Source organism: Acomys minous (genome assembly GCF_964271855.1).
Source record: "Acomys minous genome assembly, chromosome: 8".
NCBI classification, from domain to species: Eukaryota; Metazoa; Chordata; class Mammalia; order Rodentia; family Muridae; genus Acomys; species Acomys minous.
This window is the reverse complement of record NC_140489.1, coordinates 77,958,747-77,984,566: the sequence shown is the minus strand read 5'-3', so window position 1 is coordinate 77,984,566 and position 25,820 is coordinate 77,958,747. Positions and strand designations below refer to the sequence as shown.

The 25,820-nt window shown below is 39.4% G+C and overlaps 1 protein-coding gene across 21 annotated transcripts in view; it reads right to left on the bottom strand.

Moving 5' to 3' along the window:
• HDAC9 (histone deacetylase 9) overlaps nucleotides 1-25,820 on the bottom strand; it is an 861,568-nt gene that overhangs the window by 755,016 nt on the left and 80,732 nt on the right. For all 21 annotated transcript variants that reach the window (XM_084791695.1, XM_084791697.1, XM_084791698.1 and 18 more), the window contains one exon: nucleotides 20,710-20,828. In XM_084791695.1, the coding sequence (XP_084647821.1) occupies nucleotides 20,710-20,731 (22 nt within the window). In that variant the 5' untranslated portion in view covers nucleotides 20,732-20,828. The remainder of the gene's footprint in view (nucleotides 1-20,709; nucleotides 20,829-25,820) is intronic.

Genomic DNA, 25,820 nt, shown 5'->3' with positions numbered 1-25,820 from the left:
CAGGCACTACACATACAGAACACACACACACGCACACACACACATGCACACACACACACACACACACACACACACACACACACACACGGAACACAGGCAAAACACCTATACACATAGAATATAAGTAAATGAATAAGAAAAACAACAGTATTCATTATCAGTCTTACAAGTCTTAATCTCCTACCCTCTGCTGTGACACACCCACCTCATCTTCAGGGCTCTGGCCAGGGTAAGATGGTTTTCACCTCAGCAATTCCTTCTGATCATAACTGTTTCTGTTTTAGTGATCCATCACATCCTCATAAAAAGTCTCACTCACTTCTTTGCACTACAGCTTCAAAACCACCTAAAGTGCTGCACCCACAAATGCAATACAGTCTTACTCCAGAGTGCTTATGGCATCACGTATGGCTGTCAGTAGTATCTAAAAATTACTTTAAACTTCCCTCTAGTTTCAAACTTTACTTGATAAAAAGGAAATTCCTTGTGTACTTATGGTATTCAAACACTTCAATTCATAAAGATCAAAGAGATACAAATTTCAAAAGTTTAGATCCATTGTAATCCTGTAGTCAAAGCACTCTGCGTATTTTATAACCTTGGCAAGACACATTTTTATTTTTAACTTTTCAACTATTAATTCTAGAGGAAAACCAAGCACCGTTGACTTCCTCTTCAGTCACCAGCTTCACTACCTGACTGCACAATGGGTTTTTATCACTTCCTGCCACAAGGAATGACATCAAACAAAGAGTGATGTTCAGAAAGAGTTCTCTGGAACAGTCTGAAGTCATTACTTCATGGATCTAACAAAAGTGCAAATACAATTAAATGATGCTATGTGGGTGATAAAACTCACCAGAAAAATCTACATGTTTGTATTACATAATTCCCTTCACTATTTACCAGCTCTGCAATGATGACTTGGTAAGTACACTTACCTTGCCGAGTGCCTTTCCTTCACCCACACAGGTCATAAACGACAGCCTATGATTTAGTTCCTTCCTCGTTTCATAACCAGACTCATAGTGAAAACTGTATTGCACTATTTTCCTTATGAGCTTTCTGGTTTGGTTTGGTTTGGTTTATGGGAATTGTTTTGCCTATTTGTAGAAATCACAGTAGAGTTTTGTATATGGGAGGGAGAGCTACACATGGAGGCTAGAGGTAAACATAGGAACAGAAGCGTGACTAAGCTTAGCACATCCTAAATCCAGCGGTTAATTAGTAAGCCCTATGCTGCCACAGCGCGCTGCATACTGGGGTCCAGAATGACATGGCTACCTTCATCTGAGGTGCTGATAGTAAGATTTGAAAATAAGCTTAACACACAAAGGGACCTGTAACTAGCTTGTTAGGAACAATTCCAGAAACATTCCCACTCAACTTCACTGTAAAACATGCACCCGTGTGAAGAAAGAGAAGAAAGCTTTCAACAATGGCTGAAATCCAAAAGATGAACTATCCTCCATGTTTTGCAGGGGTAAGAGACTGAGAGCTATCCAAGGTCAGAAACAAATGACAACGATGAGACAACCTGAGTCTATGCAGCTTTAAAGCCTACGTTCCTTCTGTCAAGACAGGATATCCATGACCAGCAGCAACAGCTTCTATCACTGTTCACTCTTTGACTATCGAAACAGAGCCTTTTCAAGACCGGGTGTAACACACAGCACAGACAACCTGCCTTCATGAAAGATGTGCCCAATGCCTGTGATGGCAAAATGAAGGCAGCTGTCTTGGTTTCCGTTCTAGTTCCTGTGACAAAATACCTTAAAGAAAACAGCTTAGGGTTCATGTTAGCTCACAGTTCCAGGCTACAATGCACCACTGTTAGGAGGCCAAGCTGGTAGGAACCAGAAACACCTAGGAAGATCACATCCACACAAAAGCAGAGAGAAGGCCATCAATGCAGGCATGTCCGAAGGCCAAGCCAGCCCAGGGAATTCATCACTCTACCCAGATCACTGTGGACTCATGTTGACAAAAGCTAAGCCCATGGAGGGACTCTTTAAAAAGCACCTAGCTTAGACTAGGTTATTCCACTTAGAAAAAGAACGGACAGCATGAAGCCATTGATCTCACAGCCCAAATACAATAGGATTTTAATGGTTAAAAATATTTCACAACACTTGCAGAATTTAATGTTTAAAATAATACACTACTGCAAAAAATACAAATATCATTTTAATCTCGGAGGGTGACACAAACATTAACCTCCAGCTGTGACAGGGTCAGCATTATCTAAGAAAACCATGCAAAAGGCTGTAGCAACATCTTAAAAGCATGCATGTACTCTTACACACTTATACATACAAAGCATTTAATCAGTACATTGTGGATGGATGCATGAGTAGATAAAAGAAGGAAGGAATTAACATTCACGCTAATTGTTCACATTCATAATACAGAGCTTAAACTTTCATTTTCGGGGTTTAAAATTACTTCCACACTTTCCTATCAAACAACTACTGATACATGGTTCCATTCATAATGTGTGTAAGAGTCAAAGGATTAAATAACCTGATTTTAGAAACAAAAGAACTCTGTACTAGTACTTCAGTTGCAATAGTTTACCCTTCCATTTCATAAAAATACTACACTTAAAGGGGATTTGAGGGAAACAGAACTCCTAAAAAAGGAAACATGCACACACGTACCAGGATTACACCAGTGACTTAAAAACAGTAATTTTACTTATTAATAGTAAAAATTAGGACGGATAAAAGAAAATGAGAACAATGACCTTTGTTTTGTGTACAGTTATTTCAAAGATAATGTTAAAAATGTTTACATAAATGCTTCCAGCCCATGTTGATTTTCTATTCAGAATTTTTTCTTTTGTCTAAAGTTATAAAATGCCTTTTTCTCACTGTATCGGGGGCCTTTTGTAAGCCAGCTTACATAATTTGGGACAAAGGCAAACCATAGACATATTCATATATGTAAAATGTAAATATATACATATGTATTTATATATAAACATATCTTACCTATTTATCTATGTATATCATTTCAAAATCACATAATCCTATGTTTCCCAAGTATTTATTTATAGTTTAACGCCATTGTGTGTGTCATATTGTGCCTACATAAAACCCTCTCCTATTCACACAAATAAGAGGCAACCGTGTTTCTGAAGTATTAATTTAATATGTCTTTGAGTCTGGCCACTTGTTTGACAACAGTACATAAGAGTGGCCGAGAGGGTTCACTCTAACTGAACGCCATGCCAGGTAGCTATAGCTGACATCTTCAACACATGGTAACTAGAAGAGTCACAGTGCATTTGTGCTTAGAGAATTTCAGGGTGTCACTGAGCTCATCGTGTTCCATGGGTCTCTGTAAAATGCTGAAGATTCAGGCTCAGCAGCTTTAGGTAGGACATAGGAACTTGGCTACTGATAGGTCTGAGGAACACTGACTGTATGCGGGAGGCAGCAGATTGCAGAGAAAGCTGGAAATGTGATTTGCTCAATTCCCTGGACACCAAATAATGTATCATCAGTCCTGGTAATTATAACAGATCCCAAGAAGCTTCAAACAGTTCAAGAGAAAGAGACACTAAGCAGGCATCACTAGAGAGAACCCAAGAGCCACCATGCAAAGGGGAAGGACTTTGTCCCATCGTTTTTGGCACAGTGGCTAAGAAAACATCTATAATCTTCACAGAAAGAAGAATCTAAAAGTTCCTTGCATTTTCTACGGGTAAATGTAAACAGGACAAAGCCATCTTTTCAGGAAACAGAATCCCAAGTTATTGCCAACTCTTTGTAAAAAAAAATTTTACACTTAATGGGTTAAAGTATATTGTTTCATTCCTGTCTTAGATCTTTGAGGTAAGGAAATCAGTTACCATGTTATCAGCTCCACTTTAAAGATGAGAAAACCTAAATTCAGAAAAGGTTTAGAGCATTAATGGGAAGGTCCTTGGAGCAAGTTGTTGCTTCCACTCCAATGGTGTGTGTGTGTGTGTGTGTGTGTGTGTGTGTGTGTGTGTGTGTGTGTGTGTGTGTGTGTGAATAATAGGGCTTATGGTTTGGGAAAATCCTAAGATTAATGCTGCTTCCTCAAAACCTGCCTTCTTGTCACCAGTCAGGTGCCAGTGGCCTGTTTGTTCTTTGTATTTGGTACAAGAAGAACAAGACACTTTGCACAAACTGAACACATATCATTTGTACCCGTGACAGTGCTTCCTTATGGAGAAAGCACGCCAAGAGTCAGTGCATTTTTAATTTACTGCAAGTGTCACACTTCTACTGACTCTGAATTATTCATTTGTAAATTAATGTACAATTCTAACTGAGAAACTGGAGTAACACGGGGTGTGAGGGAACTAGGTCATGGTTGAAATTCAATAACATAAGAAAATGAGTGAGTTTAGAAATACAGAAAGACTTTCAGAAAGGTAAATATGTGCTCTCACACACTCTAGTAACAACTGCCGCCTGAGGTTAATTGTTCCCCTTCCAAAACAGAGCCTAAGAGTGTGGTTTTTATAACTAACTAGAAAGGTCCATCTCCATCAAAAAAGATGTATTACTTCCCAAATGTAAGGATTCTGCATATTTGCTCTGTTGCTCCTCCGTGCTTCTCCTTGCTGACTTGAGCAGTGGTTTTCAGAACTGGAGGTGCTCATAGTCAACATGGAGGTTAGCAACAGCTGCCGGTGCCTCCAGCAGTCAAATGCCATCAGCATCGTGGACATGGAGGGCGTGTGTCACACTTCCTCTAACTGGCTTTCCTGCATAGTTCACACTGAAAAACCACCAACTTCAGCAATGTAATTCAAATAAATTATAGGTTTTTCCCCATGGCTGACTGATGTCCATATTCTCGCCATAGAATGGCTTACTCTGAAAGCCTTTTATTGCAAGTTGGTTTGATTTCCCTCAAACACTTTAATAAGATTCTCACTCATTGACCTTCCTAATTAAAGTCAGGTGGGAGGGAGTACGTAAGAGGAACACACCATGGACAGTAACTCACTGCAATATTTGAGAAATGGTATGTATAAGACCAAAAGTGGGGCTAGCCCCATAGTATCTTTTAAGAATGTAGGTATGGTGCTAATTTCATAGTAGTTGAAATTATAAAATTCAAAAAGAAAATTTGTGACTATAAAAAAAAACTACCACAAGAAATGCAGCATTATACAATTTAATATATTTGACACACCATAGAGCTTTATAAAGCCTTCCTTGTTCAGTGCTTTATTACAAAATATTTTAATGAAGACAATGGATTCAGATGAAGCTGGGAACAACTTGGGGCAAGAGAACAACAAAAATCTCAGAAACTTAACTGGGATGAAACACAACAATTAAGAATATAACTGCTATATCTGCAGGACGATAATTTTAATTTGCCCAGTAATTCTTTTTCTGAGCGAGGACCAAACCCAGGGTTCTAAACTTTCCAGGAAAACTCTGTACCACTGAGTTAAATCCCCAACCCTGCTCAGTCAGTATAACACATCTTTTCAGGCCTGCTCCTTAGTATAAGGGTAGAATAAAGTGAGCTTCAAGGCTTGCTCCGAGGGTAGAGAGGGAAACCCCACTTGACAGTCAAGACACCTCACAACACGGGTCGTCTTGTCATTATCTTAGCTCACAGACTGTTTAACGATTACAGAACTTGTGAGTGGTTCTGCAAACCTTCGTATGCTCACACTGCCTCTCCACAAGCAGCTCTCTTATGTTGTGGAAAAGATCAAGTAAGCCAGAAAAAAAAAATGGAAGCCAAAAACAGCCCCAAGGATTTGAGATGGAACTAGACTCAGAAAAACAAGCAACAGAACTTGAGAAATTTGTTTACATTTCTCTCTTTCAGGCTGTTGTAATTACTAAATATGTATAATTTAAGCGCTGGTAGGAAAATTCAAAATTAAGAGATAAGTTCATTGTTTATTTAAATAATTAAGAATCTTTTCAATGTGTCATGCATTCTTTGACTGGGAGCCATGGTTTTAAAAAACTTAAAGACTGGATAGCTTTTCTGTCAATGTCATTCACCCCTGATGTTTTTATTATTTTGATTTGTTATTTTTCTTCCTTACCTTCCACTGTTGTCTGTCTTCAATTCAGTCACATAGCCCTGGCTAGTCTTCATAAACATTTTAAATAAATCATCACATTTTTATTCCCCTTATGGAAGCCCGTTCCTGATGCTTATAGGAGGGAAAGCTAGCATGCAAATGAATGTAGTATTCATAATTTCAATGTTTTTAAATCCATAAAACCATCAGTTGTTAAATAAAATATAATCCACCCTCCTACATTAGAAATATATATATATATATACCTTCATTAATTACAAAACAGGCCAGATTTGAATTTAGAATTAGGAAATTTGTGTGGTTCATGACCAACAGGCTGTGTCAAAACAAATCTAGTGTCCAGATCTGGGACCCTGATCCCTACTGCCAGCCTGTACTCACCACTATTCCCAACGTCAGACCTCTGTAGATTTTCTCCCACTATCCTACCCTAATAGATGCCAATTAAAGTCTTACATATCCACCAAGGGCACTTTGAAGGCTTACTTCTCCAAATTCCCTTTGCTCCAGGTATGATCTCACTCTCCTACGAGCATCCAGACTGTTTCACTTCCATGTGTGTCATTCTGCCTTGCATACTCATCAGGACCTGTGTGCTTGCCTTCCTGATCACTTAGAGTACAAGCTTTCAGTGCTATCATTAAGAAATATTCTTCTGATGGACTTTTTAAAAGACCCACACTCTGCATATGCACATGGGGAATAGATGATGTTGATGCTGAAGCTGATTATAGGCAGTGTTGATAAGAATTGTTATGATTAAAACTGCTATGGGGCAAGGTCTATCTTTTGTGTTTGTACTTCATACATTCCTCTAACGGAACTGAACTGGCACTGGTGCCCCACACTCTTTTACAAATACTTTGCAGTTTACAAATTGAGCACACCCTGAAGTTACCAGGATGATGTCCATGCCCTGAACATGAAGGTGGCTTATGCTCTAGAATCATAACAAAGGACAAATGCAAAGAACAGTTCGTACAGCTTGGATTGCTCTCTTTTACCCTTCTCTCAACATTTATTCTGTATGGCAATTGAGCCTAGAGCATAATGACTTTACTAAAGGCAGCGCAGGGAGCAGACTACACCTAAAACCTGGCACCATGTCTGGCACGTATCAGAAGGCATGAAATAAAACTTCAGTGAATGAATGAATAAACAGAACAGTAATGTGTAAACAGAACTAAAAGCTAGCATAACTTTGAAAATGATTTCTGATCTAGGGTTGATGAATAATGACCCACATTCCCACCCAGAGATATCTTCAACTCCTTGCTAGAACCTATAAGTACTGCCTAAAATTAAAAAAGAAGACACACACACACACACACACACACACACACACACACACACACACACACACACACTTTGCAGAGGTGATTTAAGACCTGGAAATGAAAAATGTATTCTTGTAAGGCAGAGGGAGAGCTGACGTATGGAGGATGAGGCTGAAGTACAACAGCCAGAAGCCAAGGAGTGCAGCCACCAGCAGAAAGTCAGAGAGAAAGGGATGGGTGTGCGCCCAGGGCCTCAGGGGGAGTAGAGTCCAGCTGAGACCTTCATGCCAACCAAGTGAAACCCTTCATGAAACAAAATCTTCTCTAATTTTAATCCAAATTAAGTATTAATTTTCCATGTCAGGAGCAGGAAATGAATAAAAGTGGAACCTGGTCTTGAGACAGCTAAAGCCACAGTAACTCATCCAATACCCTAAAGTCAGTTGAGACAAAGCTGGCTTCTATGAGATGCTGCCCAGCTCCTCTGGTGTCCCCACTCTTCAACAGTGCCACACACGCCATGCTTAGCATCAACAGACCTCTGAAGTTCTTAGATATAAACATAGAGCTCAGATACAGTACAACTCATCACAAGATGAAACTGTGTGATATATATATATAAGCCCAAGTTTCCAATACACAGTCCACAAAGATACTGAAGATGAGTATTTTCATTAGGCATATGTAATGGACACACAAAAGTGAATGTCCAAAGAGCAGGTGCTATGAATACGGGCTGTTCATGAGGAGGGCAGAAAGCATTAAAGGGCAATGAAAAGGGGAAGCACAGCGACTGAGCTGCCTCGGCTGAGTGTGGGCCAGGGAGGACTCATAGCCAAAGAAAGGGGTGTGGTCATTCCAATTGCTCAAAGGTGCGGAAATCATGGGGCAACACAATAGCAGAATACTGTGACAGAACCAGAAAGCTGACTTTAGGCAGTAATCTCCTTAGCACAACCTTTGCCCTGACAAAAGGGCATTCCAGAATGAGGTCAGGAGAAAGCACAACTTTCTGTGCACTAATCCCAAGTAAACACCTGACACTTTGCTATCTCTTATACAATTATACCTTTTGTGCACCACAATAGTAAACTCATTACTTATGTTCCAAATTAGGAAACTGAGAGGTGATTTAGTGGGTAACAGATAGATGACAGGAGTTTCCAGAGTTTGCCTTTAAGCCCTTGAACTTATATGAACTTATATGAATAATCACAAATAATCACACAGTCTTTAATTAATAGTTAAATCGACAAGGGAAGAAAATGTACCCAATGCAAAGAAAGGTAGGTTTTTTTAAAAGCCCAATAAATATGAGCACTCTTCTCCTTAGGGGAAGAGAGTGGAAGATTCTAAGGAGTGTACATAAAAGCAGCTGAAACAGAAAATGTCAGATCCTCTTCCTCCTCCCTATAGCTGAAGAACACACAATCACAACAGGATGTAGGCATTTCCTTAATGATCTTGCAGTTATAACAAGTAAAATAAACAATCTAGTCTTGACATGTCACCACTCCCTGAAGACGTCAGTTTTCCCTTGTAGTTTAAGAATTAGTCACTCATTTAGATTGGGACATGTCCCTGTGGACTCAGGGAGTTTGTGATCAACTAATGGGTTGTCGCATTATTGTGAGCAGCTACTGCTCCGCAGGGGGCTGGACTATTGCATCATTCAGGCTGGTGCTTGACAAACAAAGCCTACCCAGGAGGTTCCCCACAGTTCTGAGAGGTGTACCCTGCTCCTGCTCCTCATCTTCAGACACTTGCCACCATCTTCAGGAAAATGGCCTTTCAGGGTAGACAGGAAAGGAACCAAATTCAACTAGATACATACCATACATAGTGAGAGGCCACTTTCTCCATAAATGGCATAAGTGGCTGTCAAAAGGGAAGAAGCGCATTTTAGTGGAGATGCACAGAAAGTCTAAGATCTTGTTAGTCTCTGTGCAATTATCTGGGTACTTATAGGATCATAATTTTATACAAGAAAACCTAAAATTCCATACAAATACAAAATGTATCGGCTTTAAGCTTTTTTGCTATCTACTAGTTGCCCTTAGAGAATGGCTCAGTTAATAAAGTAAATGTCTTACAAGCACAAGGATCTGAGTTTTGTCCCTAGAACATCTAGGGAAAAATAAAAAGCCAGGCATGGTAGCATGTGCTTGTAACCTTGGTGCTGGGGTGACAAAAGCAAACAGATTTCTGCTGCTCACTGACCAAACAGTTCCTGACCAATGAGAGACTTAAGTATCTCAAAAAGAAAAAAAAAGCTGCACAGCACCTGTCCTCAGACATCCATAAATATACATGTTCACACAAACACACACTCACTCACATGTACACATTCACAACACATGCACACACATACATAGTTACTAATAAAGTTTGCATTAATTTTTAAAGTTTGAATTATTCAAGCAATAAACTCAACACTAACATAAAATAATGACCAGTGGACAAGGGAAATTCCACAAGGTCCTATCTCTAAATAAAGAGTTATAGGCAGTAAATGGTTGCTAAGAGTGAAAGAATCAGTTTCCTTCTAGGATGAGTGCCCACATAGGTTGTCCAATCTCAAGTGCTCAGCAAAACTAAATGGACTCATAAGGTCTCTCTCTCTCTCTCTCTCTCTCTCTCTCTCTCTCTCTCTCTCTCTCTCTCTCTCTCTCTCTCTCTCTCACACACACACACACACATCAATAATTAAAGAAAAGGTTGTGGATAGGGTGGGGGCATGGGAGGAACTGGGGGAGGGGTGGGAGGATGTTGCGGAGCAGGAGATGGCTCTAAATTAGTCAGATAGCGAGATTAAGCAGCCCTGAAGCAAAGGCAGCCAAGTTTTAACTACTTCATCCTGTATACGAAGTGTCCTTCTTCTAGGTTCTTGCTCAAACCCAGCCCCTTTGCTGGGCTTTTGTCCCATAAGTAGACACTCCCAAATGGAAACTTTACACTTAAAACATCCAATCAGGTTCCTGCTTTTACTTAAATGGTCCAACCAGCATTATGGGCCCTGTCAAATCCCACCTGGAGAAGGGAGCTCTACCTCTGTCCTAGCCCTTACTAACAGACCTATCCTGTGGTGTGCTAGTTACTGGGAGTCTTTCCGAATTGTGTGGCTTGGTGCTTTTGCTTTGAATAAACCTTGGCTACGCTCCATGACTGCAAATTTCCTATAATGTCTTATTCACTGAAGAAACCAGCTCCATAAAAAGACCCCTAGGCGGCATCACTGTAGATGTGTACTCATATATGAAGTTCTCAAAACATCAAATTTTAAAAAGTAATTCAAGATTCTGTTGCTCTTTCTACCTAAGTGTGTATTTGTGCAAAGAGGAAGCACTAAACCAAGCAAAAGCCTAAATGACTAAAAGGGAAATGGTTTGAGTCTGCGTTTATCACTATGCAAGATAAATAGATCCAAATCCAAGGACCTCTGCACATTAAAAGGATTCAGTATGGTCTTTGTGCTGAGAGCTTATTGTTAGAGACACAGACCAACCACCTTAGATGACAGACAGCATCCCAGTGAGTAGCAGAAAGCAGAGGCAAAAAGTATGCCTACCAGTTGTCATTCAGAATATGTCTTATAAAGTTAACAAATGAGTAAATAAGAAGAAAGGGGTGTGTTTTTCCCAATGGGAATGGAGCAAATGGCTTTTCCTCAGGTGTTTTCGGCTGCCCCCACCCTCCAAGCACTAGAACATACCATCAGTAAGCAGCCCCCTGCAAAGGGTGTTCAGTCCTTCAGTCAGTTTGCTTCTTCTATGCCCCTGGCAGCACATTACTCAACTAAGGGCAAACCATGAAAAACAATGGATCAAGTCACTTCATAGCCCTCATAGAGATACAAAAAGGCCTTAGGAGAATGCCCTGTCACTCAGAAAATTCAGAGTTGGGTCTGGAAGGCTAAGTGAACAGGGTACTCCATCAGTGAGAAAAATGCATCCACAGGTCCCATCAGGAAAGCCAGATGAGAAGGCACACAGAACCACTGGCAACCTGAACAGGAGTCACTGAGATAGGCATTTAAAGCAAGATAGGCATTTAAAGCAAGATAGGCATTTAAAGAGTACAAGGTCCCTATGTACCTTAAGCAGAAGTGAGGCACTTGTTGGTATTCCTTTAACAGGGCAGAAACTGGATCAGATTAGGAGAAAGGAGGGTTATTATCCCCGCAGAAAGCCTTGCTACCATGGAGCTCAACACAGATCTCCTTCTCAGAGAGCCGCAGGACCTTGCAGTACGTGCACTAAAAACCTACCTACAATTCAACTTTCATTCCCCCCTTTTTTTTTAATTTATGATTTCTCTCTAATCCAATTTAGAGTAAGGCAGAATAAGAGAAAATTAAAGACAGGCAAGAAGGCAAACACTAGGAAAATATGCCCTGTTGTGATATACATTTTGGAACCTGTAGGTTAAACAGCACATGTCACTCAACACAAGTCACGGGATCCATTTCTGTTCCTCCATCTATGGTGGCTTTCTGAAAATTTTTAGTAGGTCCTTTGGTTGCTATACAATGTGTGACTCTTTTAAGATACTTTTTACTCAATTTAATTTTTTATCTTAAACATAAAACCAGAGTGTAATACATGAAATCTTTCTTTACAAAAAAAAAACAAAAAAAACAAGAACAAACTAGCCATGATAATATAAGCATTTAGCAATGGTATAAACAGAATCAAAAAAATAACTCAGAAAGAATATTCATAGCTATATAATTTCTGAAACTAAGTTTTTTAAATATTTGGAATAACAAGGTTTCAAAATTCAACATATGATAAGAATACATAGGTCTTTTGGAAGAAGAATCAACTAGTCACTTACTTCAAACAGTCATAGACCCTTAACAAAAATAACATATCCAAAAACATCCATGCACAAGAATATATTGTGAAAATGTCTGGGTTCTCAATAACAAACCAAATAAGTAACCACAATTACTTTGAATGTTCTTCTGATCAGATACAAATTTTAAAAAGAAATCCAGAGCAGTTTCCAATGAAATGCTAATACTCATATGAAGAGGCAGTGCTCTTCAAAGTTCATCAGTGTTAATTACACAAGGATAGCTGAGAAGCAGCCATGTATCTTAGGAGGAAAAATAGAAAAACATGAGTCTGACAACAACCTGAAACAATTTTGTAGTTTCTCCATTTCCTAAAACTTGACGTTAAGACTTTAAAGGAAAATATACCAGGCCTTTTCCATGAGGCTCTCTTCTGAATATTAAAGTAACGCCAAAGCAATACTAAGCAATCCTTATGTGTAGGTATACATTATAACATTTAATGATTATAATTTGAACGGACAGCATAATAACAATCAAATTCATAACATTTCCTCACCAAGTGGGAATTTAAAATATTGTCAACATACAGAGAAAATACAGAAACAACCAAGGGAATGAGGTAAAAGAGGCATAAAATTTAATTGCAACTGAAGGTGGGGCCAGCCACAGTGGTGCATGCCTGCGAACCCAGCACTCAATACACAGAAGCAACAGGATCTACTGCAAGCTCAAGACCAGTCTGGTCTACACAGCATGTTCTAGGGAAGCCAGGGCTATTCCCCGACTACCAGAAAACAAGACAGAACTAATAGAGCATTAAACAAGCATATGTATTTTGTTCCTAATAGAAAATGTGTGTTTCTTCAGAGTTTACTAGCTTATGAATGCTTTATTAACAGAGACCTTAGCTTCCCAATAATAAATAAAGACACAGTCAACCATAAATGTAAAATACTGTTATGCACTTATACACACACACACACACACACACACACACACACACACACACACACACAAACAAACAAAAAAAAACCATAAAATTTGAGGATACACAGGAAACTGTAGAAAGAAAAGCATTTGAGGATTATTAGTAAAAGTCTGGGCTACTTTATATCCCTCCCTGTATTCCCTTAAAATGATTACAGTTTTATAATAGTCTGGCAGGAATGTGAAAAAAAGACGGGGGGGGGGGGGCTATTTTGGATCTCTTAAAGGCAAACACTAGGCAATATAGGAGGGTGGGAAACATTGTATAAATGTTCCATGTAATGCTCCAACAAAAGGCTGGCCATGTTTATTTTCTGTCAGTACCAAAGTTTAACTCATGAAGCTTTGGAGAACACCTAGGATGGCACTGCTTTAGAATTGTGTTCATGGAAATTTCAGTGTAAATCACTGACCACTGTATATTTGGCCTGGCTTTTTTTTTTTTAACCCAACATTCTAAGCTATGAAGGTATGTAAAAACATGACTCCAATATGCCAAAAAAAGAACAGACAGGAACAAATCATGCATAATAAGCTCAAAGGTCTTCTTCAATATACATGCAATTACAATTTCAGATAGGCTGATAGATATTCATATATGAATTAACAGCATATGAAATGTCCACTTACTGAAGAGGTCCCACGAATAGCAATTTAAACTTTCTCTTGGCTATATTAGACATTGTCTACTTACTGGTTCATAAAGAAAGTCTTATTTGGGCAATCATTTAAAGATGCAATAAGCTGATTTTCCCTGGCTCAAAATGTCTGTAACCTTTTTAAAAGATCTTACTTACCTCTTGAATACTTGTTTTAGTCAAAAACATATCACACCATACTATATATGTATAATACCTTATTCCAACTCATAACCATCATACATGTTCAAGACAAATTAGAGGCTAGCTGGCTCTTCACCACACGAATTCCCTTCTTGGAAGGCTACCACTACACTACACTACTTCATTTCCCAGCCTCCCCTCTAGTTACCTACACCCAGGGAATAAATTATATCCAATGATATATGAACAGAAGCAGAGAAGCTGTTACCACAATTCACTTCTTCCACATCCCTTCTATCATCCAAACAGAAGCAGAAAGTATCTTGAAGCCATACTGAAGAAGTGCAAAGGCCTTGCACAGCAACCAGCCACTGCTCAGGAAAGCACTTCTAGACTCCATAGGAGACAGAAATAACCTGGCCCTCTGTTTGTGCCATGTTGTAAGGTTTGTTCATGGTGTTATAACTGTGAAGACAATGAGCAATCACTAAACTGTGAGCTATCCACACTAACTATGCGGAGCAAATCTGAAAGCAAATAAGTTGTCCAAATACATTTACACTGAACAATGTAGAGAAAGTCTGGCGTCTCACTGGACATTCTGAGGAGAGTCAGGCATCTCACTGGACATTCTGGGGAGAGTCAGGCTCTCACTGGACATTCTGGGGAGAGTCAGGCATCTCACTGGACATTCTGGGGAGAGTCAGGCATCCCACTGGACATTCTGGGGAGAGTCAGGTGTCTCACTGGACATTCTGGGGAGAGTCAGGCATCTCACTGGACATTCTGGGGAGAGTCAGGCTCTCACTGGACATTCTGGGGAGAGTCAGGTGTCTCACTGGACATTCTGGGGAGAGTCAGGCATCTCACTGGACATTCTGGCAAAAGTCAGGCGTCTCACTGGACATTCTGGGGAGAGTCAGGCATCTCACTGGACATTCTGGGGAGAGTCAGGCATCTCACTGGACATTCTGGCAAAAGTCAGGCATCTCACTGGACATTCTGGGGCAAGTCAGGCAGCTCACTGGACATTCTGGGGCAAGTCAGGCATCTCACTGGACATTCTAAGGACAGCCAGGTGTCTCACTGGACATTCTGGGGAAAGGCATTTGCCTTTCTACTAAAGCACCATCACTTGGGAATTGGAAAATTAATAAAATGTCATCTCTATGTTTCAAACTTAAATTTCAATTTAAGAAAGTTTTACTTGGAAGAGCAAAATAATAAATCACTTATCATTTAACCTGAAAAAATAGTCCAAAATAATTAATAAATTTATAGCAGTGCTTCCCATGAATACTGTAACCTGGGATGAAATCTTGTCACACCAGACTCCAATGGACTAATCTATCTTATTGTCTTGAAATAGTTTTGAATATTACTTGAAATAAATAGCTGGCTAAGAGCCTGAAGTGTTTTATTACTTGGTGCTTCATGTAATGGGATCTGACCCGCATCTCACTACAAAGCCAAGTTTTAGTGTGTATCTAGGGAAGCCATAACCTACTTGACTTGTGCTATGATTCTATTTCATTAGCTTTTATTTTTATGGTAACTTATTGGAAAAAACTGAAGAAAAATACACACTTGAACATTATGGTATTTGTTTGCAACTTTGTCCTGATTTTCGCTTCCTACTTAATGACTAAATGGCACCACAGTGGGTGATGCGCTGGAGTGAAAGTGGTGAATCATTAAAGAGTTCGTAAATTTTAAAAACAGGGGCAGGCCTTCTGGGTCCCATATGCTTCTAGAAAACTCACTGTTGTGCTGTATTAATTGAACCATGAAGCCTTTATTAGTTCCCTTTAAAAATGCTTGCGGCAAAGCTTTTATTAATGCTTGCCCTCGAATTGTTTATACTACTTAGCATTTCCATAACAATTTATATTTCAAAGAACTTTTTGATCATTAGTTAAATCTAGTCTACATTTCTATAAGGGGATACAGCTGTTTAGCAAAATAGAGACACAAAGGGAAATTCCTTAACTAATTTTTGCCCAAGATTTGCTAGTGAGTAAACAAATAGAACATGAGAAGATGGACAGCTTCTTGTGATGCCTCTGCCTAAATAAATAAGCTTGTTCCCTGACTTTCAGCTGGTAGAATAGTAGTTGTAAGTATTCCTCTAATGATGAGCGAGAGGGGAACAAGTTATCGTCACACAACAAATGCTATGAGCTGATGTGGCAAAGAGCAAGCTTTGGCCACATTAATTTAAAAAGCTACTGAGAAGCCTCAAAGGCCAAAGCCTCTCACAGTCCTAGGGGTGTCACACACATTGGCCCTGTGCTTTTAAAACATTCCAGTAGACACATTTTCTTAAAAATTATAGCATTAAATTTATATTTGTCAACATTAAAAATCATGCCAAGATCACTTTGGGATTGGTGTACCCAAGTATTTTATTCTTAAGACAATTCAGCGCAAACATGTTTTCTTCATTTGTGGGGAGGGGTGGGCATGAAAATCTGTTCTGTGTTAATACAGTTTTAAACTTCTCTTGGAATAAATAAATAAATAAATAAATAAATGGGCTCTGCAAGCACCTCCTTGGCCCTTCTCTCACCTCAGAAAACTGGGATGGTCCAGAAAGCAAAAACAGACCTGTAAGACCCTGGAATTGTCCTCATGGAATATACCACCTCCGCTCGGCTTCAGTGCCCTAGTTGTTTGTCCGGCTATTGTCAGAGAGCAAAACAACTGAATTGTGGTGTTAGCTAACAAAAGAGACTTACACCAAGGTACAGTTTAACTATGTACCTTTTTTTTTTTTTCTCAATGCTGCCCGATGAGAAACGCTAGTGCTTTTAGAGAAATCAAGAGTAGTTTGCATGTGGCAATATCCTGCACCTAAGTCCTGGCCCTCTAGGGCTGTACTGTAAAGCTCTTTGGGGAAAAGGAGCCTGGGAATCTGCATTTGAACACAAAATGACCTACATGATTTCTCTTATCTGCTGTTTGGAAAATACAAAGATGGCTGAGCCTTTAACTTTTTTTTTCTTTGAAATTTGGCCATCCATATAAAAGACACGGATTCTAGACTGCTGTCAAAAAGAAAAGGGTTTTTAGTCTTACATTAAAATATGCATGATACTGAGTGGACCAAAACTTTCACTGTTTTGTCCAAAAGTAGAATGTATGTTTTAATAGGCTATATTCCTGCTTGGAAACATATGACCTGGTGAAGAGTAGGCACTCGGTAAGGATGGGGTGGATGAGTAAATACTTCAGCTGCAGCACTCAGCAGACAACCCTGGGGAGACAGGCTCCAGTGCACCTAATAGAATCCCCATAATTCTAACTTTGAACAATATTAGGGTAGCAAGATTAAAATAACAACCAACAAGGGCTACATACAAAAATCAGTACTTATTGTTTGACTGAATACATGATCAACACAGTAATCATTTTCCTTGAATATCAACCGTATTTGAATATGGATAGAAAAACGTTTCTGAGACTAGTGTCTATACATGGGGAAAATAAGAATTCATGCTACCGCAGGACCAGTTTCCAAGAAAAACATAAATAATCTGAAAGACTATTAAAGAAGTTTTGGAACCACCGGAGTGAGTCTATATTTCTGTCTTGTGCACAACCCGGAGAGCTGTTTATGGAAGAAAGCAAAATAAATGGATGACTGGATAAGGCCAATTCAATTCTCTCTTTAGAGCTTAGAAGAAGAAAAGTAAGAAAAATATTTTCTGATTGAAATGATTGGCTTTTTATCTTACCAGTGATAAATGTCTCTATAGGTCCCTAGAAAGAACAATATAAGAGCCTTTTGACAACTGTACCAAAAGCATTTTCTTTTTTACGCAAAGTGTATTCTAAGACTCTGGTTAGAGTGTACTATTTGCACAGAATGGAAATCACCCCCACCACCTATATGAGACTTTCAAATTTCATTCATAAATACTTCTCATTTAATTGAGACTTTTGTGTGTGTCTATGTATGTATATATAATTTGTATATATATATATATACATATATATATGTATATATATAATTTTTAAAAGAATATACAAGAAAATATTAGTGGTCCCAAGATCAAATGAGCTTATTCCACCTCTTCATATTTATCGACTACTTTTTCTCTTCTCATAACTGGACAATTACCACCCCTGGTAAGAACTTGTACATCAAAATAGGAGCCTCAAAGGATATTTTCATATTATAAAATCAGTGTTCCATGGGACAGGGTATGTCTATTTTAATTGTCAAATATTACCATGAGAAAAAATATATTTCATTCTGGTGGCTCTAAATTAATTACCTTTTTTAACTATGCAATTTTGAAATGCTAATTTTAAATTAAAATAAATGCCCATATACTTCAATGCTACAAAGATTCTAAAGATATAATTTTAAGACCATATCAATAAATAAAGTAATGATGCTATCCTGTAACTGTAGTGAATAGCACAGCTCACAGAACACTTTAGCAGGCTCTGTGGGGATGAAGAGAAAGGGGTAAAAGAATAGAAACTGAGACTTGCAATTTGAAAGCTTGTCCTGCACACAGCAATAGCAATAGCATCTTTACCAAAGGAACTTGTAAAAATCACCAGTTCTTGACCCTCTTCTCAAATAGTACCTTAGTTAGGGTTTCTGATGCTGTAAAGAGACACCATGACCATTGTTTAAAAATCCAAAGTTCAAAGTCTTTTCCAAGACTCATGGTAATCTCTTAACTGTAACCCCTATAAAATCAATATCAAAATGTAAATCACATACTTCCAACATATAATGGCACAGAATATACATTATCATTACAAATAGGAGTATAGTGAGGAAACATAGGACCAAAGTCAAACCAAAACCCAACTGGGCAAACTCCAAACTCTGCATCTCCATGTCTAAGGTCAAGGCACCCTTCAGATCTCCAGCTCCTTTCAGCATTGTTGGCTGCAGCACACTTCAGTCTCTTGGGCTGGTTCCCCTCCCTGTTAGCAGCTCTCCTCAGCAGGTATCCCATGGCCCTGGCATCTCCATCATCCCAGGGTCGCCAAAGCAATCCAGGCTTCTACTTCAAGGCTTCATGCAATGGCCTCTTAGGCCTCCATGCAGGGCCATCCATGACACATGCCTGGCCTCAGCAGTTTTCCTTAGCCATGGAAGGGGATTCCATAGCCCCTATCTTCTGTCCTTCATTCTAAACCCATAACCACATGGAGGAAGGTTTGAAGTTCTGCTGCTTGCTGGGGCAGGGGTATGGGCATAACTCGCTCATTCAATTACATCATCACCAGCTTTCTCTTTCTAATGGTTTCCTTCACTGCCTAAGTAGACCAGGCTGGTCTCAGTCTCAGGGATCTACTTGACTCTGCCTCCAGAGTGCTGCGATTAAAGGCTTGCACCACCACACCTGGTCCTAAACTTTTCTTTAATTCCTTTTCATGAGTTGGAAGTTTAACTGGATAGGGAATTACCCTGAGGTCCACTCCCCTTATTCCATTTAACATCAGGCTTTTTTATTATTATTATTAACTAACTGAATGGAGCTAAATCCTTAAACACAGGATTTGAAATATGATCACAAGAACAGTCACTAGGCTACGTACTAAAATTCTTCTCCACTGAAACCTCTCAAGCTGGGCCCCTCAGTTCAAATCACCCTCAGCACCACTCTCTACCATGCTCCTACTTGTATGGCCCATTAAGCTCCACTTAAAGCATTCAATTGCTTTTCTAATCCAAAGACCCAAAGTCCACATTCCTCCCAATAAAAGCATGGTCAGGCCTATCACAGTAACACCCCAGTCCCTGGTACCAACTTCTGTCTTAGTTAGGGTTTATATTGCTGTGAAGAAGATACCATGGCCACAGCAACTCTTTTTTTTTATTATTAATTTATTCTTGTTACATCTCAGTGGTTATCCCATCCCTTGTATCCTCCCATTCCTCCCTCCCTCCCATTTTTCCCTTACTCCTCTCCCCTATGACTGTGACTGAGCAGGACTTCCTCCCCCTTTATACGCTCATAGGTATCAAGTCTCTTCTTGGTAGCCTGCTGTCTTTCCTCTCAGTGCCACCAGGCCTCCCAATCCAGGGGACATGGTCATATTACTTTATCTTTGACCTAGAGAGTGGGATAACTCAACTATATCACCATGCCACAGAATACACAGAGATAACTGCTCCTATAATGACTAAAGCAGGAAATGCTTCTACAGTCTATCTGTGACAAACACTTGGTAGTTGACCTTACTCCATCTTCTCAGAGCTTGGATTATACTTGCTCTTAAAGCAACACCCTGTTCCTGGGGGTGTGGGTGTTGGCTGCCCTGATCACAGCAGCACATGAGCCACACATATCACTCTGGTCTCATAGGAAGCAGGTGCTGAGATTAAATATGTATATAGGAAATAGGAGGGGCAGCAAAGAAGGGTGGGGAGGAAAATTTCCTTCCTGTGTGTCAACGAGATGGAAGTGGAGTCAACACATGAACTGACTTCCAAGCCTGACAGAATAATTTAGAAGCAAACAGAAAGACTATGGGTATGAAGTAAATTCTTGCATCATATTTAATACTTCTAACTACAGAAAATTTAATCTTATCATTAGTTTAGGAACAAATGAATCAACGCTCAGTGCTCAGACAACAATGCAAATGAAATTACTCAGAAAGTAAACTGGGTTAATAGAGAATTAACTACAGAATGTAAAATTCAAATTATACTATTCTATTATTTAATCCTCATAAAGAAAAAAAATGTCCCTTGATGACTTCAATTGCATGCTTTGAAGCAACACAAAGCAATATCCTCCAGATAAAGTACAAAACAACAGGACTGACCTGGCTGCACTGGAGAGCTCATTGTGGGGATCGCAGGGCTGGTGGCTGAGTTTGGAGAATCACAACCTGCTCTCAGATGACAGTGGCTGTCCAAGTGTGGATGGCGGAGAAGAAGAAACCTGGAGTATAAGAAAACCACACTGTGTGATACCCAGATTATGTCAGTCCCTGAAAACCAGACAGCGAGCTCTAGATCTTAGCTTGGCCACAACTTGACTTAGCTCTTTGAGAGTCACATCAACTTCTTAGTTCTCTAACTCTTTAGGAAGAGAAGAGAAAGCATGAGCTGCGGTTAACAGTTCAGTGCTGCAGCGTGTGCCTGGTATATATGAGGACCTAGGTTTATTTCCCCAGCACTGGAAAGGGGGAAAGCCAGCATCCATCTTGCTTGCAGCACAAGATATTGTTGTGAACACAAGCATTAGGGATTAAAGAAGCCCGTGATTGAAAAAGCACTTTGCATGTGACAGTTAGCTTCCAATTTGCCATTTCATCACTCTTTCCATTCCTATAGAAAATGGAGACCAATTTCTGGAGTTATGGATATAAATATCTCCCTACACAGATTTTTTAGCTATTATTGTCAAATATTTACTTGTAGAAATAGAAGCAGTTGGAGGGCGGGAAATTAATGGCCTAAAAAAGCAACAAATAGGTCATAAACCATAGGAGTGACAAAAAAAATCCCCATCACAGCTTCCACTTCTTGAAGTCTTTCGCAATCTTGTTCCTGCTAAAAGCAGTAAAAGCCAATCTTTCTAGGAGTGCCACTAACTGGATGGACTGAGTCTGCAAAGGGAATTTAGGGGCTTTCTGCTTCGTGTCTGAAAGCACTCCCACATCCAGGCACTTAGGGGAAAAGCTATTCCAAGGACATTTTCCTGTTTACTGGAAAGTCAAACTAAAAAAAAAAAAAAGAAAGAAAGAAATGTCTAAACTGCACTTAGTAAGCATCTAACTAAAATAGATCTGACCTGCAGTGCATTATACAGAAGATACTAGAGCTCTGAGAATTATGTCTCACTACCTTAAGAAAACAGCATATTTATTGAGACTCATTTCCCATCAGTATTTTGAAAGTGTTATTACTATTTTTGTAAGAAAGTATAAAGCTGGATATAAATACATACTTCTTTGAAGAAATACATAACAGCACTAAGAACACTGATGCTGTAGAGATCTTAAGTAGAAAGATGCCATTGAGCTATTAAAGCAGATTGGCAGAACAGCAGGGCTACATAGACACTCTCGCCAGGGTTTGATAAGTACGAAGACTGAATAACACTAAAAATGGACATTTTGGTAAATCCTTTTCAAAAGTTACACTGATGTTCTCATTTTATCAGCACTATCTATAAATTTGTGGTTTCTATGTCAGCAAGAAAGCAATAATATCTCTACAGAAGGATGAAAAGTCCAGAGCTAAATCTTTTTGTTTTTATATAGGAAAATGGTTATTCAGACATTGACACCTGAAAAGAAAGATCTCATTCTCATACTGACTGTAAAAATGTCACCTGCATACCTATTCATAGTCACAAGATGCATCTAGATACAGTGTATCATCATAATTGAGCTATTGTTCTGAGAGATAAACTAATAAATAGGTTTATGTCTCAGCTGCTACTTGTCACCACCACCTTGTCACTACATCTTTCTGGTGAAAATTATCAAGATGTTTTCTGCTACCTAATTCAATAATTCAAAATAAGTAAAAGAGTACATTTTAGAAGGATTTCACTTTATAGATTATTTTAATTGAGCAAATAGGGCTTTGTCATTTAAAAAAAAAAAAAGAATGTAGCCTGAAATATCTCCTAAATGCTCTGAATACATTCCTGATCCCCAGTGACAGTCTGGGTTGGAGCTGTAAACAATCATCCTGACTAAAGTATCCAGACTGAAAAAGACATATTATATGTTTTTCTCATATATAGATGTTAGGTTTTGAGTCTTCATATATATGTGTTTTGTTTGGAATACCCACAGAGGTGAGAAAACTAGTAAGGGACCATGGGGCCAGGGGTTTTCAAGAGAGGAGAGATAGAACATGGCAACATAAGCATGGGGAGGGGGATGATGGAACAAAAGGGTTAATAAGGTTAGGGATGCAGGTTAGAGCAGGGAACATAGGGAGGGATGATTAACAGTAAAGGCATTCCAAAGACATCATATGAAAATCTACTGCTGTAACCCCTTCCTAAAAAGATATACATATAAATATACAACATATATATGTCTGTGTGTGTGTATACACACACAAAAAAATACAGAGGGAGTGAGTGAGCACTGCTGAGAGAGTTTAAATGCAGCCACTCTAATGGGGAGGGGTGTATTACCTCTACAAAACAACATAGACTTTAAAAAAAAAAGCCTAGTAACCCAAACAAGATACTTCTTTTGGCGTTGCTGGCTAGTGGGGACCCATAGATCCTCAAACATTAGAAGCTACTAACATTGCTCTTGGTTACTGCCCAGAACTTGACAGGAAGACTGTATTGCTGAAAACATGCTATATTACACTTATAGAACATAGGAGAATAAAGCTGGCATTGACCTGGAAGTTTCATGGTGACCAGTTAGCCTTCATGCATGCTAGTTATGGGAGGAGAAAAACGGGCTTTATTCTTACTCAGCTGTGTCCCTGACTGCTACAAGAACAGCTGACCTGGCAAGACATTGCCCACCCATGCAATCATGTCACTAATGTGGAAGTAACCACTTTCTAGATTCAAGGCCCACTCCAAATTATGGAACCCATGCCTGCCAACATTATCATGGCCAAGACTTTATTGCTAGATAGGTCACAGGCCCTAAAGAAAAACCTACTAGAATTATGATTCTGCTAAATAAATGCAGTATTAAGCCTACTCCTAATGACTTATTGCATGCTCCATAGAGGAGTGCATTTCTCAGCTCTTGTAAGAGAAGGGTCTTCTTACAGTTGAAAGCAATTAGCACAGAGACTCACAACAAGTCAACATGAAGAGAACAAAATACTTTAGATTGCAAATCCCTAAATGGGACATCTATATCTCGTTCCTTCTTGAGAGGCCCAAGGCTCATCACAGAAGAGGGGAGACAAATACTGTAAAAGGCAGAGACAGTGGATGACTAGACTGAAACAGTGTTTTGTGGATACAGCAAGGCAGCAATTGTGACAATAGCATGCACAAGAACTGTGAAAGCTCAGGGTGACAAAAATCTAAGCATGGAGCAGGGAAGTGGATATGACGTCACACCCGGAGCTGGGCAGCTGCTGACAACAAGAGGTGGCTGATGAGAGAAGGGGAGTGAGTTTTCTTTAAAAGTATGACCCATGGTAGATCATCAACCACTTTCCAGGCCAGGCCTCACACCCAAGAGTGTTTGGGCAGCACATACATACTGGACTCATTTATTTGAAAGTGGGGAGGATGAAGTTTGCCGGGTAAGGGAGTGAGAGTGGGGATCTATGAGGAACTGGGAGAGTGAGGTGAACATGACCAAAATACACCATATAAAATACTCAAAAGCAATTATTGAAAATAATATTTTAAAAAAGTAACCACAAGCTGAGCAAGCAGCATATGCCTGGAGTCTCTGTACCTGGGAGGCAGAAGCAAGAATGTCACAAACTGAAGACAACCTTGAACTATATAGTAAGACTCCAGCTCAGAAGTAAATTTTTTACATATACATTTATATTATATATATTATGTATACACATACACACACACACACACTAGATTACCTATGGCAAGAAAAACTGTGACACAATCAGGAATTATATAAATTTTATATTCTTAGTGTTTTGGCTATTTGTATTTGACAGCCTTGAAGAAGACATCTTTCCTATTTTGGCGCATCTAAATTTCTGAATATAAATCAATCTCCGTCACATATTGTCATTATCAACTTAGAACACCTATCTAGACCTAAAAACATCTTAACCTCTAAACAATTAAGCTTCGTTGTAAAACTAGGCTACCTGGTCTTCAATTCCCTCAGAGACTTGAGATGGAATAAACTTGATGATCTGAATATGCTGGCAGTGCAGGTTAGTAGCTTTCCAAATGAAAAGATGACAGAGACAGCTCTCTACCTGAATAGTCACCCAAAACTCTCTAATCTTCTTCAGTCTTCTGGCTCAATATATCTGACAGACATATTTGTGAGGCAGTAACTACTGAGGACTTGCTGATGCAGAACTAGATCCACTGTTTGGATATAGTAGCACAGTCTCCTTGCAGCTCCCACGTCTGAAGAGTGGGGACTACTTCAGGTATGCACTCTGGCCACCGAACTTAGATCACTCCCCCCTGGCAAGACAGCCATGTCCAGCTACAGAGGAAGACGTTACAGCTAATACAGATGACACTTGATAGGCTGAGGTCAGATAGTACTCCCCTGCCTGAGTACTAAGGGAGGGAGGGAGAGGGGATGAAGGAGGGAGGGGGGATCGGGAAGGAATGAGGGAGGGGGCTACAATCAGGATGGGGAGAATTTAAACTGCAGAACAAGCAGGTAACTTATATTGCTAATCCCACCATATGGGACTAGCTCTGAGACTGGCTGAAACGTGAATGTCTAGGCATAGACAATGCTTCTTGTTGACTAAAGGACCCCTATGAGTTACTATTAGATGCCATTCTTCATATGGCATGAATGAAGATTTACAGATGTCTTCTTTTCCTGCTCATACAAAAAGCAGAAATCCAGCCTTAGTTGTTCCGTGCATCACGCACACCTTATACACTTATAATTTTAGGACTGTATAATGCTTGTGAGAAATTATATGCTTTCAAAACAAAAGAACCAGACACTGACATTGGATCAGACCTGGCAGGATGCATTCCTCACGGCATATTGGACATTGACATCCTGTTTGGAGAAAGTGGTTGAAAAGAAAGAAGGGGGATATAGAAATGTACAGGGAAGATAGAACAAAAAGTAGATTAGTGAATCTACTCCTCAACTTAATGCCTCAGTTGTCACTCACAAGATATTTTTAATTCACTGGTAACTCAGAAGTAATTTTTTAAAAAAAAATAGGTAAATAAATAAGTGACTAATAACTATGAAGGACCAGGAAACCTTCAGAGACTGTACAGGAAGCAGCTTGAATCACA